This window comes from Pinus tabuliformis, chromosome 9 (assembly GCF_031772625.1).
Source record: "Pinus tabuliformis cultivar Carrire ecotype Pingquan chromosome 9, CPIR1, whole genome shotgun sequence".
Classification (NCBI taxonomy): domain Eukaryota; kingdom Viridiplantae; phylum Streptophyta; class Pinopsida; order Pinales; family Pinaceae; genus Pinus; species Pinus tabuliformis.
The window spans coordinates 565,207,253-565,222,519 of NC_142307.1; the positions used below are offsets into that span (position 1 = coordinate 565,207,253).

Here is a 15,267-nt window from a genome sequence, read left to right on the forward strand (position 1 = left end):
TTATTTGTCCAACATTCATGACAGCATTCTGGATGTAGATAACAAAGAAGAATTTACCCGGCTCTTTAGAAATACCTTTCTTAGAAAGGAGATCAAAAACCTGATTTTGTTTTTTTTTTTTTTGTATATGTAGTGAAAGGAAATGTTCTAAAAAGTCCTTAACAGGGTCTTTATACAGTGGGATAAGATAGGTGGATTGAATTACAAAAAGTCCTTAACCCAGTTAATGCTACTTTTTGCATCACCATGGACATGAAAATTTTCTGATCCCAACTATTTGGTAATTAGGAGAACACCCAAAGTTCTATAACTTTTACCCTGTTGTTTGTGCCATTTCCACCCTCCCACTAGAAATAATAATATTTGCTCGGTTCCAAAACAATAAAGACACCATGTCCATGGACATGAAAATCCTCCAACCGTTACCATTTCACAAATAGAAGAACAACCGAAAATGCTATAACTTCTGCCCTGTTGTTTGTGCCATTTCCACCCTATCACAATAAATAAATTTACAAATTTAATAATTAAAAATAGGTTATATATATATATATGAATAAGGTTAATAATTAAAATTAACACATTAATTATATATATATAATTTGAATATATCTAATATGAATAAGGTTAATAATTAAAATTAACACATTAATAAATTTTACTTCTCATTTTTATTTTGTTCTGACGAATTTAATAAAATAAAGCGCCCCCATACCTTTGATGTGTTTTCTCCGAATTCTTAGGTTTTCTGTCGAGTGGTGATTAATTTTCCGAGCTTTCATAAATGATATTTTGTAACATCCCAATATCATAAAATCAATCTTTATCAAATCAAATCATATCATGTATACGCATGTTTTTGTAAAACTATACATTAATTATTGGAATAGGTTAAGTGGGCTTAGGGCTTAATGATTAGGATGTCTGATGTTTTAAGTAGAAATTAATAGGTTAAGTGGGCTTAGGGCTTAATGATTAGGATGTCTGATGTTTTAATAGAAAAGTGAATTTATATAGATGTATATTAATTTTTTAGTAGAGAGGTTTATTCTGCTGAGGATGAAGGCTAGAGGATGATGATGGTTACGTGAAAGTATGTCTATTTTTTTAATCAAAAGTAATATTTTTTTTTAAATAGAAAAATAAAATATGCATATATATATATTTAATTAGTTGTTTATATAATTTAATATAATTTTATGTAAAGTAATTAAAAGTAAAAAAATATGTAAGTAAGATTTTTAACGCTTGATATCAATTTCATATATATTTATATATAGAAAAAAATGTTAAAAGAAATATTTTAAGTTGTATAGAATGGTTATGAATAATTATACTTATAAATATATTAATATTAATTACACTTTATTTTTCACTCTAAAATAAGTTTGCACATGACAGAAATTTGATTCTTCTCAGCTCATGTTAGATCCATGGTTAAGATGAATCTATGTTTTTTTGCACTCTAAAATAAATTTGCACTTGAAGAAAATTGATCCCTCTCTACTCATGTTAGATCAGTGGTTAAGATAGATCTATCGTAGTTATTAAATCAAATCATATACACACATGATGTGATAATATTATATACAAAAATTATTCCAATAATTTAAACAAATTTAATAATTAAAAAATAGGTTATATATATATATATATATATATATATATATATATATATATATATATATATATATATATATAGATATATATATAATTAATTTAGGAATGTTTGGTAATAATAAATAGTGGTGTAAGGAACGACACTGGAGCGAGGGATGGCGACCACAGGCGAGGGTTTCGAGCGCGAAGGGTTTGGTTAAGGTAGGGTTTCCTGTTTACTCTGCAGTATTTTGTGACTGCACGACACTTTCGACAACTACATCCACCGGGCGCCCCTTCCACCTTTCGGTTTGTCGGCCGTTTCTGTTATTCCACGCAAGAGGCTCCTGTTAACAAGATAGGGTTTACAAGTCGCCACCTTCCGGTTACTAGCCGTCACGGTTGTATCTACTTGGTCCGTTTCTCTTCGGTAAACTACATTCTGAGGTGTCTGCCGTTCCGAGATTATTGATGGCACTATGGAGGACCACGAAGCTGTTGACTACTCTGAAGACCCATTGGAAGGGGTTTCCATCTGGCGGACCCCCTATTCCACATCACAAGGTATGTACAGCTCTAGTCTCTTGGAAAATTTGGCTTCGTTTTCCACCAGGGAGCTGTCGCGGCCTTATCCCGTGATTCTTCCGGATATTCCCCCCACCTGGCCTGCTCTTCCCACGCCTCCTCACTCTCCGACTACCCTCGGGTTTGTGGCAGGTTGTATTAACCCTAACCCTTGTTCTGTCCCCCTTTCTGATTCTGTTCCGTGGACATCTTCAGCTGCACCGAAAACCATTAACCCATTTGTCGCCTCCTCGTTTACTGGTACTCCTTCGGGCAGCTTCACTCATATTCCCCCACTCTCTGGTCCGCTTAATTTCCCCAGAGGCCGCGATTTACCCTCATCATCAAACCCTAACCCTCCTCCCGATTTTGGTACCACCCCGCTTTCGAATCGAGCTCGGAACCCTCCTTCGACTCTTGGCCCTAAGAAGAAATACAGATGCTTCAAGTCCAAAGCTGACGACATCTTTCTCAGACTTGAGGAGGACATCCAGTGGGGCGAAATCATGGATTTTGCAGACAGGGTCGTGGTGGGTCGCATCAGCGGACGGAACTACTCGGCTGCATGCTTGAAGACCTGGGCCACTGAAGTTTGGGGACATCATCTGGTGGACATCCCCTTCATGCAAACTTTTGTGAGAGGATGGTTTGCGTTAAGGTTCGCTCGTGCCGACCATACAAATTGGGTCTTGTCCTCTTACTGGCACTTCGAACATGCTCCGGTTCTCCTTAAGCGTTGGACTCCCATGTTCGACCCCGAAACAGAGTAGATTGGTATAGGGCCTGTATGGGTTCGGCTTCCAGGTCTTCCATTACAGTATTGGTCTAAAGACATCTTTAGAAGAATTGGGAATGCAATTGGCACTTACATGGATTATGACAAATCCTACCTTCACACCGGTATGATGGCTTACGCCCGCCTTCTCATCAACCTGGACACCAGGGGTGGACTACAATAATATATTACTATACAATGGAGGGACACTGTTGTTGGGAAAAGTATCCAATACGGAATGACCCTATCCCACTCTAAGGGTGATAGTACCTCAGCAACAACTGAATACAAAGCTATTCAAGATTACTTCTTTATGAGATGAGAGAGAGAAGAGAAAAGGGATCCACTAACCGTTATCTTCCGCTAATGGTTGATCCAATCTTCCCTCTTGCTGCTTGCTCCTAGCTCCTTGCTCTTTCACCGGCCCAGCTACACAAAGATCCTGTAAAAGCACAAAGAAAGGAAACTACAAGAAGCATACATCCATAACTGATTCAAGGATTAGAATAAATCAAATATACAAGCATCAATTCACCATAGAGACACATGCATATAGAAGAACCTCAAATACTTTATTAATGGAAGAAGTAAAGTTCTGAGAGGGTTACAACCATAATAGGCCCAATCCAGCAACACCTCCCAGCAGAAATAAATCTCCTCTTCACCTCCTTCAAAGCAATCACCCAATAGTTCTATACACAAACCAACAGCACTTCCTTACTTGCACAAAATTCCAGCCTCTATAGACCTCATGAGAGAGCTCTATATATAGGAGATTTGGAGAAAGGATGAGTCAGCTTGAGGCTGGCATGAAGCTGACTAGTGTCCTCTCCCACTTCAGTTATTCTTCAGTTCTTGAGTCCACTTGGAGATTCTTGCTTCCACTTGGAGATCAAGACCCTCTTACTCATCACAAGGCGAATTCCTTGACCCAAGTGTCAGTTTGGAAGCTTCCTGGGCATTTGACACCTTGCAGAATGACTGTGCCACTTGGCCAATCTCGCCCAGCGCAGGTAGCCTTCATTGCTTTTGACATTCAGTGCAGGTACAGAGTGGAGCAGTTGACATTCAGCGCAGATGCTCAGTGGAGCAGCTGACATGATCCAAAAATAGCCTGTTTTTGAGTGTTTTCAGGTGGAGAACTGATTTTTAGTGCTGTGGTTTGCTGACCTTGTTCCTCTAGGGGTAGGAACAACATGTTTAGGGACTTTGGATCCCTCAGATTATCGACATTTCATGCTTCATGCTGTTAGGCACAAAAATGTCTATAACAGTTGCCCCCTAAAGTATGAGGTCGTTTATCGGGTGAAATGCTTTATCAGGAGGATCCGAAGTTCATTCAATCGCTGAGAGGCGCCCTGTAATAAAATACAATACAATACATTATTTTTTCATTCTGCTTTCATGATCTAGCTGAGGCGGGCATTCCCATGCTCAACTTTATAAATTCATTTTGGTACATAGAACAAACGATCGTCTGGTGGTAGACTGATAATTCTCTGCTGAAATTATCATCCTTTGAGTAGGATGATCATCTGCTGCAATGATGTACATAACAACTGTCTTTATATCCTGAATATATATATCGCAGCCCGGATGGATGAAACTAGATCCGGGGTCTTCAAACTCGTTCGATCTTCACTCTAAGTACAAGTCGATCCATGTGAGAATTGCGCTGAAGTCGAACATGGAAAGACATCGCTTGATTACCGGTCAATAATGTAAACCGTTAACAAGCGTGAGAGGAATCACCAATAATGACAATGACCCTCAAGGTACTGCAGTACAATTCACGTGGTGTGAATAAAGGACTTGGCGTCGAACACCACGCAAAATCTTCTGGTCGAAGGTCATTGATGTATACCTGTCGCCGGAAGTGAGAAACTTGCCATTGAGGCATGCAAGCTTCAAAGTACTGGGGGTTTTGTTCTTAGATCAACTTCTTGGATAATGAGCTGAAGTCGACAAGAAGCGATCCGTCAAAGGAGGGCCTTAATGAATCCCACATCAGTGACACGGAACGGAGCTAATGATTTTAGTGGAGGTGAAAACAATCTGTGAAACATGATTCAGGGTGGCGATCATGGGTGGATGAAGGATAATGTATGGCAGTGGATGGGACACGGTTGACTCTTTCTGAACACATCTCTTGAACATATAACGACACTGATGTGATGGATCGGTAGCATTACCCCAAATGTGGATGGTTTGGCGAGGACCATGGTGATGAGACCGGTGAATGAAACAACCCAACCCGATGTGATACGGAGGACAAAGTGTCATGTTCAAGAGCGACTTGCTACCATTAAAGCTTTGAGGTTCTCCCAATTTTTCCCCAGTCATTTCTGACCAGTACCTCTTTATTTTTGTCAAGCTTGAGGAGGATAACATATGCTTGTTCTATAACCTGCCCTTCGGGCAAGCCCATCGCTATGTTTTAACGAGCCTAGCGATAGGGAAACTCGTTCTCGTCTAAAGACAAGTTTGTCGCTATTTAATCATTTTAACGAGTCTAACGACAAGGAAAACTCGGTCCTTTTCATTTTTAGAGAGTCTGAAAAGGTACAAAAAGTTAACTCCAAAATTCCTTTTTCGTCATCTAATCCCTTAAGTCCGAAAAAGTATAAAACAATACAGAAGGGATGAGTTTTTGATAACTTTAACGAGCCGAATAAAACAAGCGCTCGACCTTTTTGTGCAATAATCCCTCAGGTCCAAAAAAGATTAAAATCTAGAGGAGGGATAGCTCTTCCGGTCACTTTAACGAGCTGGAAGGCCAAAACTCGGCAAACTTTTCATATTTTACGAGTCAGGAGAAAAGAGCTCAAAGAAGACTCGTCTTTTGAGGAACGAGTGATAAATAGGGATAGCAGCGGATTCCAGGTACAGGTTGGAATTTTCCAATCACGGCAGTGTCACAAGGATGGCTAAGTGAAATCACTCTTCGCAGCTGTTCCACAAAATGGGTAAACAATCATATGGAGGTGAACGATTGGCCAAATGAAATGGAGGTGGCAGGTGCAAACACGACCAAGGCTTTTATGGCTAATAAATTTACGATCACAATGGTTATTTACCGGTACTGGGTTCATTTTTTTTTTTAAAGAGCTTGAATGTGCCAAAACACTGCTCAAAAGATTATGTTTATTTTTTAACGAGCATGAACTATGACGCTAAAACTGCTCGATATACCAGTCATAAGATAAGAAATGTCTCCTGCAAGATTCCAATTTTTATAGAGCTTGCACCTCACATAAGCTATGCTCCTTCTCATCCTTTCTTTATGCAAGTTCGGAAACGGCTAATCCCAAAAACAGATAAATAACCGCTCCTAGCTTGCACTCCAAAAGGTTTGCATGCCCCCAGGTATAAAGTACAATTTCAAGGCTGCCCTTACTTATCCGATAAAACATTTGTTTTAAAGGGTGAGGCTTGCCTCTTCCTGGTTACCCAAAGATTGTTTTGTTAACACCATCAAACGAAAACACTTCCTCGGCACTGTCTACCGAAGTAGACAATGGTGAATGACCTTTGTCAGACAAGTAACCTTATCAAAAGAATCCTGTTCTAGAACAACCCCTCTTCCTTCCACGGACGGGGTACGGACTAGTCATATTCCTTCGCGGAAATTCTACTTTATACCCAAGGTTTCCTCTGCCCGAAGCAGACCAGGATGCATGCCCCCTGGGTTCCAGTCCCATCTTTCTGAATCACTCGCACTCATCGGGAAGGAGGACTGGGGGTGGAGACATTTCTTGGGTGAATAGACCGTTGAGGGTTGGTATTTGACTATTTGCGATGCGTGATCCTCGAAATGAAAGTTGGTCTACGAGCTTGACCATTCTTCCTTCGTGTGGAAAACACATTACTCTAAAGAGTGAGGAGACTATAGCTCCCATGCAATATATATAGTCTCGTCCAAGGAGTAGGTTATAATCCAAGGGTCCTTGAACGACCATCACGTTCATTTGAACGGTCTTCCCTTTCAATGTAACAGGTACATTGGGGAGGATCCCTAACGGTCGACTGGTTCCTTTATCAAAACCCGAGAGATTTCTTATCTCAGGTAAAAGCTCTGGGGAACCCAGTGCTTTCCAAGCAATAGAGGAAAGGATACTCACAGATGCCCCTTCATCAATGATAGTTCCAGCCATTACCATTCTGTAAATTTGGACTATGATTCTGAATGGTATACTGGCTGGTAACCGAGGTCTGCCTAGTTGGTTCCAATCAAAGGACACAACCAGGTTGCTTGGTGGTGGGACCGAATACACGGCCGGATACGATCCTGACGATGTTCCTTCCTGCGACAAAGGAATGGGCGCATTGCCCTGATGCTCATCAGAATCTGTGTTGATGAAAAGAATCTGGATGGTGTCATCCTTATTCTCTCCAGTGAGGGTGTCATTTGAAGATGAATCTTCAGTGACGGTGTCATTTGAGGATGAAACCTCTGAAGGAAGAACCGGGTCAACTACCGTATCGACCTTTAGACTTTCGTCTGGTCTGGATTCAGTAGGTTCATTTTCAATGACTGACACTTCAGCTGACCACTTGAGCAGGCCAGCTGTATTTTCAACCAACGAAGGACTTGGCACGAGTTTTTTGTATCCAGGAGGAAGTATTACCGGTGAAACCGGACGATCTTCCAAAACTCTCTTCGCTTCGTCTAAGAAGGGACAACGATGGATGGCGTGACTGCCTTCACATAGTCTGCAGGGGGATCTTGCTCCCCCTCTTTGTCTTGAACCTTCACTTTCGCTGGTTGACGGTAAGCAATCAACATGGCTATCAGAGGTCGATGCTCCCGAATTGTGCAAACGAGGTGACCAGTCCCTTAGTATCCGGGGAATACAGGGACAATCTCTATGGAAGTGGTCTCCTCTACATATGACACATGGCGATTTAGGCCCGGTCTGTGCTGTGTGTGGGTTTTTGTCAGATGTCTTTTGCTTGCCCCCAGTCGCCTTAGGATCCTTCTTCTTCCTCTCTCTCTTCTTCTTCTCCTTCTTCTCCATGGGAGCTTGGCTTTTGCCGGCCCCACCTTGTGAAGATGAAGGATTAGAGGAAGAGTTATAAGAAGTAGAAGGCTGGTGGGCAGCTCTAGACTGATCTAACTGTTGACTCGACTGTTCAGGAACCATGGTGTTCTGAACTACATTGGTTGAGAATAGCCAAATAGGTAGGCCAATTGTCAGTCCTGGAAGCGACAATGTGGCCATGTGGGGCGCACCAACTTCTCCCCAAGAGGAGAATGGACTAGGATTTCCATCATGTGGAATTCCTTGGTTGGGGCGTTCCATATTCTCAACTTTAAGATCAACGCGGGAATAGGAGGTGATTATGTTCCGTTTAAAATAAATTTTATAACGACGCTTAGACACAACTTGCTTTTTCACTTTTTAAGAGTCGAAAAAAAGCTAAAGATGACTCTAGTCTCCTTCGATGTTTTAACGAGCCCGAAGTGACAAATGCTCGGTTGGACTTTTTCAGTTATAGAGTTTGAAAAAGGCCAAAAGAAACTGCTCTGGAGATCTAGGCAGAGGGTGTGCCAAATCTTTCGCAAAACCACAGAATACGTTTTACGGTACGAGTGGTTGATCTTCGTGAATGCTGTGTTCACTGCATTGCGATCAGTAGGGCGGCCGACACTGTTTCCTATTGGATAAAGGCTTTATTCCTATAGGGGTCTCCCAATATATACGCGACGGTACGTGGGAGCACAAGTCCGTATTGATACTTATCGCTTCACCGTGGAGGAATCACCCAACCACTCAACGCTAAGATATCACGTTTAACGACGCCGGAACACGTCTCTAGCTTAGACCTCTAGATGTTTGCGTTATGTTTCAATGCGTTTTTATGTAAATTCAATTTATTTTAAGGTTGATCTTGTTTAGCAGTTTGCCTTTATGGATCACCACGAGATGTATGATAACACTCCTAAATGCAGTCTAAGATGATAAGCAAGCTTTTCAATCTTTCAACTTTGAAAACCTTAACTACTGAGGGAAAAGAAAGATAACACCTTTTCACACAGATCATAGAGCACACACTAATGCATTTTTTCCTAAATCAACATGCAAGCTGTCATAATGCACATGCACAATGCAAGTATTTCTTTTCTCTTTCTTAATGTTGGTGAAATGCAAAAAGAAAGCTGTTGTATAATTTTGAATTCAATTTCAAGTGAAAGCAAACAAGCTTGTCCAAAATCAAAAGACACCTTAAGATTTACTTGTTTCGACACTAGAAATATATAAATTCAAACCAAATGACGAAAGCAAAAGCCCAATCAGCTATGAACAGCAAACAAACTAACTCTTAAGATCAAAACGACACTTTATCACAGGTCTAGATCTAAGAGGTCACAGCAAGACTAGTTCACTTTCGTTATGGGAAACTGTAAATGTACAAGAAATACACAAAGAACAAACACAGTTTCTTTATACAACTGAGGCGGAATAGTGACAAGGAAAGTTGGTTTCAGATAGGCCCACTGACTGGTAACAAACAGCAAAAACAAGAGTGAAAACAAGGCAAGAAACAGCAGGAAACCCCAGCAGCACAAGGCAGGACTGGTCCAGCGCAGGTGGAACACTGCCTGTTTGACCTTCAGCGCAGGTAGCCCCTTCGGGAACTGCGCTGAAATGCAAACAGCCTTTGTACAACCTGCACTGAAGAACGAAACTTTCGTTTCTGGTGGTTTCCGGGTCACAGATTGCTAAAAAATTCACAGTTTTTGCTCAAATCAGAAGCTATCAGTCAAGGACACACTAAGGGATGACAAGGAGGATGAAAAGCTATCACTAAGAGCTTATTAGAGTCCTTGTGGATCAGCTCTTCAAATCATAAACTTGCCCAGAAACTGAGCTAGAGTAGCTGCCCTCTACTTTGTATTTGAAAGATTCAAACACAGTTCGATTCGGTACTCCCTTTGTTTATGAAATGAATAGCAAAAACACAAACAACCAACAAGATATGATCCCCAGTGGAGTCGCCAATTTGTTGTTGGGAAAAGTATCCAATACGGAATGACCCTATCCCACTCTAAGGGTGATAGTACCTCAGCAACAACTGAATACAAAGCTATTCAAGATTACTTCTTTATGAGATGAGAGAGAGAAGAGAAAAGGGATCCACTAACCGTTATCTTCCGCTAATGGTTGATCCAATCTTCCCTCTTGCTGCTTGCTCCTAGCTCCTTGCTCTTTCACCGGCCCAGCTACACAAAGATCCTGTAAAAGCACAAAGAAAGGAAACTACAAGAAGCATACATCCATAACTGATTCAAGGATTAGAATAAATCAAATATACAAGCATCAATTCACCATAGAGACACATGCATATAGAAGAACCTCAAATACTTTATTAATGGAAGAAGTAAAGTTCTGAGAGGGTTACAACCATAATAGGCCCAATCCAGCAACACCTCCCAGCAGAAATAAATCTCCTCTTCACCTCCTTCAAAGCAATCACCCAATAGTTCTATACACAAACCAACAGCACTTCCTTACTTGCACAAAATTCCAGCCTCTATAGACCTCATGAGAGAGCTCTATATATAGGAGATTTGGAGAAAGGATGAGTCAGCTTGAGGCTGGCATGAAGCTGACTAGTGTCCTCTCCCACTTCAGTTATTCTTCAGTTCTTGAGTCCACTTGGAGATTCTTGCTTCCACTTGGAGATCAAGACCCTCTTACTCATCACAAGGCGAATTCCTTGACCCAAGTGTCAGTTTGGAAGCTTCCTGGGCATTTGACACCTTGCAGAATGACTGTGCCACTTGGCCAATCTCGCCCAGCGCAGGTAGCCTTCATTGCTTTTGACATTCAGCGCAGGTACAGAGTGGAGCAACTGACATGATCCAAAAATAGCCTGTTTTTGAGTGTTTTCAGGTGGAGAACTAATTTTTAGTGCTGTGGTTTGCTGACCTTGTTCCTCTAGGGGTAGGAACAACATGTTTAGGGACTTTGGATCCATCAGATTATTGACATTTCATGCTTCATGCTGTTAGGCACAAAAATGTCTATAACAGACACGACACGCAAGAAGATTATAGACTATGAAGGAATCCCATATAGATGCCGAAGATGTCACAAAGTAGGACATCTATACAGAGATTGTCCACTTCTTCGCAAGGGCAAGGAGCTTGATCAGGAAGGGGTTTCAGAGCGACCCCCGCACCTTCCTCCTCGGCCACCGACGGAGGAGACTCAGGCGATGCAAAATATGGATGAAGGAGAACCTCAAGATCCTCCGGGCACCTCAGTCAAGAACCCTATCCACTCATCGCCTGCCCCCACTCAAGAAGATACTGAACAGGAGGGCGATGTTACTACGGGTACATTTGTCTCTTTCTCCTCTTATATTCCTCCAGATTTAGTCAATTTTGAAGGAACTGCACCTCATCATAGCATTTGCATGCCATCTCACTCGTATACTAATCCCTCGGTGGCATCCCACAACTACACTGACCCCCTTCCCCCTCCCTCTCTTTTTTGCTCCATTTCGACCCCATCTCCTGCCTTATCCCCGAGTATGCCTTCTCTGATCACCTCCTCTATCACCGCCCTCCCTGCCCCATCCCCCCCTGCATCCCCTCGATACTCCCTCCGATCCAGATCGAAATATAGAGGCTCTGATGCTATTGGTCTTGATACTGAATCTGCTCCTGTCCCCCATAAACAATCTCGGGGTCATCCCTTGCGCATAACCAAAGCTAGACACACTGCTGATGTTGAAGTCGCCATTGGGCGACATCAAACCATCCTCAGGGCCCTTAGAGCGAAGAATGGCCCAGCCCCCCATCCTACATGAAAGTTCTATCATATAACTGCAGGGGTTTTGTTAGTTCACCCAAAAAACTAGCTCTCAGGACACTGCTTACCCTTTCTCAATCTGACATCATATTTCTGCAAGAGACCCTCTGTCCAGCAGACCCCCTAATCCAGTCTCTCAATTCCTGGATGACTAACTGGACATTTCAAGCTTTAGATGCATCAGGGAGATCTGGTGGCTTAGCTATTGGGATCCATAATAGATCATTAAAGATCAGAAACATTTAGGGAGGCAGAGGTTTCATTGGCTTGGACGTTTATGTTCTCTCCATGGAAATGGACATTCGGGTTATCAATGTATATGGCCCATGTTCTGATAGGGCCACCTTTTGGAGAGCCTTACTAGAATCTGATCTATTATAGGAGGACAATATTATACTCGGAGGAGACTTAAACTTCACCATGGGCTTTTGTGAATCGTGGGGGCACTCAGCCCAGGTGGACACTTTTTCGGATACTATATCCAATCTGTTGGAGGAGCATCATTGGGTAGACATACCCACTGCCAGGTTACAACATACTTGGAATAACAATCGAAGCGGAGATCAGAGCTTGGCCAGAAGATTAGATAGATTTTTTATTAAGGAAACTCTATATAACAGACTTCCGCGCATAAGGCAATGGGTCGGATCTGGAGGCATCTCTGACCATCATCCTATTTTCTTGGAGACGACCGACATCAATAACAAGATCAAGAGCCCTTTCAAATTCAATTCCTCATGGTTAAAGGACCCCTCCTACATTCAGTTGGTTACTGATTATTGGCAGAACAATCCTATTAGGGATAATGAAAGCCTTACTGAAGGTTTTATTAGGAAACTAACCGAGCTCAAGAGAATCTCCAAGCACTGGGCACACCAGAAGCGCATTCGTGATGACCATACTTTGAAGGAGGCTGAGAGGATTATAGCATCATATGAGGACTATTCTGATGCTATCTTCCCTAACCAGGAAAGCAAAGAACATTACACCTCCCTCGTTGCCAAACGATCACATATTCTGAAGGAAAGAGAAGAAAGTTGGAGGCTTCAGAGCAGGGTTATATGGCTTACAGAGGGGGATGACAATACAAAATTCTACCACAAATTTGCCAATGGACGCAAAGCTATCAACACTATATGGTAATTGAGGGATGAACAGAATCGGAATATTACATCACAGAGGAACCTAGCCAGATTAGCCACAGAACACTTCAAAGGCATTTATAGAGCCCCCAGAGAGGCTAATATTCTGGAGATAATGAGAGTGGCTGAAAAATTCCCCAGATTAGTTCTACAAGAAGATTCTGACGATCTCATAAAGGAAGTGAGCATGGAAGAACTAGAAGCCACCATTAAATGGTTTAAGAAAGATAAAAGCCCTGGCCCAGATGGGTGGACCATGGAATTTTACATTGCTTTCCTTGATATCCTGGGCAATGATCTACTCAATATTATTGAGCACTGCAGAAGAAATGGCAGAATATCATCTGCTATCAAATCCACATTCATAGCTCTTATCCCAAAAGCCAACCATCCGGTCTCATTCAATGACTTCAGACCCATATCCCTCTGCAATTGCCTATACAAAATTATTGCCAAGATAATCGCCAATCGTCTGAAGCCTATATTATCTCGCCACGTATCCCCTGAACAATTCGCTTTCCTTAATCACAGGCAGATACATGAAGCCATCGCTACTGCTCAGGAGCTCCTACACACTCTTCATATCAAAAAACAAAAGGGTATGATACTAAAGGTGGATCTTTCCAAAGCCTTCGATAGAGCCAACTGGCTTTATATCAGGTTGCTTCTAACTCACCTTGGCTTTCCTTATAGCTACATTAAATGGATAATGAGCTGCATTACTGACGTATCATACAATGTTCTACTCAATGGTGAAGCCACATCGTTCTTTACCTCGGAAAGAGGATTCAGGCAAGGATGCCCCCTATCTCCACTTCTATTCCTACTCATTATGGAAGGCTTAAGTAGACTCATCACATCTGCCCGGGATAGGAATCAGATCACCGGCATCAATATCTCTGATAATTTTTATCTTACTCACCTATTATTTGTGGATGATATTCTCATATTTCTAAATGGATGCATAGGTGATGTCACTACTCTACAACATATATTTGTACTCTTCCAACAGGGCACAGGCATGATGATAAACGAAAGCAAATCTACAATCACGGCTGTTGGTTGCACTCGTCATGAATCTACATATGCATCCCATCGATTCCCCTTCACCTCATTAAATCTAGCCGATGACATCAAATATCTGGGATACAGACTAAAACCCCTCGGTTACAGGATTACAGATTGGACTTGGTTAATAGAAAAGGTGGAGAAAATATTGTAGGTATGGTATCATAAATATCTTTCAAGAGCTGGGAGATTGATCCTCATTAAAGCTGTTATTGAAGCCACACCAGTTTACTGGATGACTTTGGCTTGGATACCTCGAGGCATCCTGTGTAGACCACAAAGTATTTGTGCTAGATTTTTATGGAAAGGTCACCACACAGGGAAGCTATTTGCCTGGGTTAAATGGGACACCATTGCTAGACCCAAACATTGGGGAGGTTGGGGCATTAAGAAACTTGATTTCTTTGCCAAAGCTTTGGCAGCCAAACTTGGTTGGCATCTCTTGACTAAAGACAGCCTATGGTCTCGTGTCGCTCAAGTTAAATACATCAAGCCATCACACCTTATGGATTGGTTTCGTCAACAGCATGAACCTGGACACAGTATATCCAATATTTGGAAAGCTGTTCTCCACTCACTACCTCTATTGCGGGAACGCATTACTTGGCGCATTAAGGAAGGAAATAACGTACGGATAGGGGTGGATCCATGGGTGGGGTGCGGCAATATTCACAGATTATCTGAAGCACTGATAAGGCACCTTCACAGCAGAGGTATTACACATATTAAACACATTGGAGATAGTGACAATACTACCTTTCTTCAACAGGCTTGGGCAACTTCTCGTACTTTAGAGATCCCTGAACAGTGGTAGCAAGAATGGCGGGACTTTACAGATGCTCTCACACAGGCTCATATCAGGCTCACTGAAGGCCCTGATGAGATTATCTGGGCCATTTCAAAACATGGTATATACTCCCCTAGATTGGGATACTTAAAGCTCATGGAATCATTCAAGCCCCCGAATATCCTCCCCATCTGGAAAGATCTCTGGAAGCTTGGAGCTGCCCCATGCACTCGCCTTTTAATGTGGAATATACTCTTCGACAAAATCCCTACTGGAACCAATCTTATGAAGCGATCATTTCATGGACCATTCAGATGCCATCTCTGCTGTATAGAAGAGGAAAGCACAGAACATCTTTTTTTAAAATGCAATGTTACTAAAGATTTTTGGCAAAACATTTCTGCTCACTATCCCTCCCTCAAAGACTGGCAGGGTCCGAATATTATGGAGGCTTGGAGCTGTTGGTGCCGTGATCATACAGGAAAATCCATCAACATGCCATTGCTTGTT

At 42.0% G+C, this 15,267-nt stretch overlaps 1 protein-coding gene across 1 annotated transcript; it reads left to right on the forward strand.

The window, feature by feature from the left end:
* Positions 1–12,180: 12,180 nt before the first annotated feature.
* Positions 12,181–12,903, forward strand: LOC149149782 (uncharacterized). Its single transcript, XM_089442588.1, has one exon. It carries the CDS (start codon positions 12,181–12,183, stop codon positions 12,901–12,903), a length of 723 nt encoding a protein of 240 aa, XP_089298714.1.
* The last annotated feature ends 2,364 nt before the right edge of the window (positions 12,904–15,267 follow it).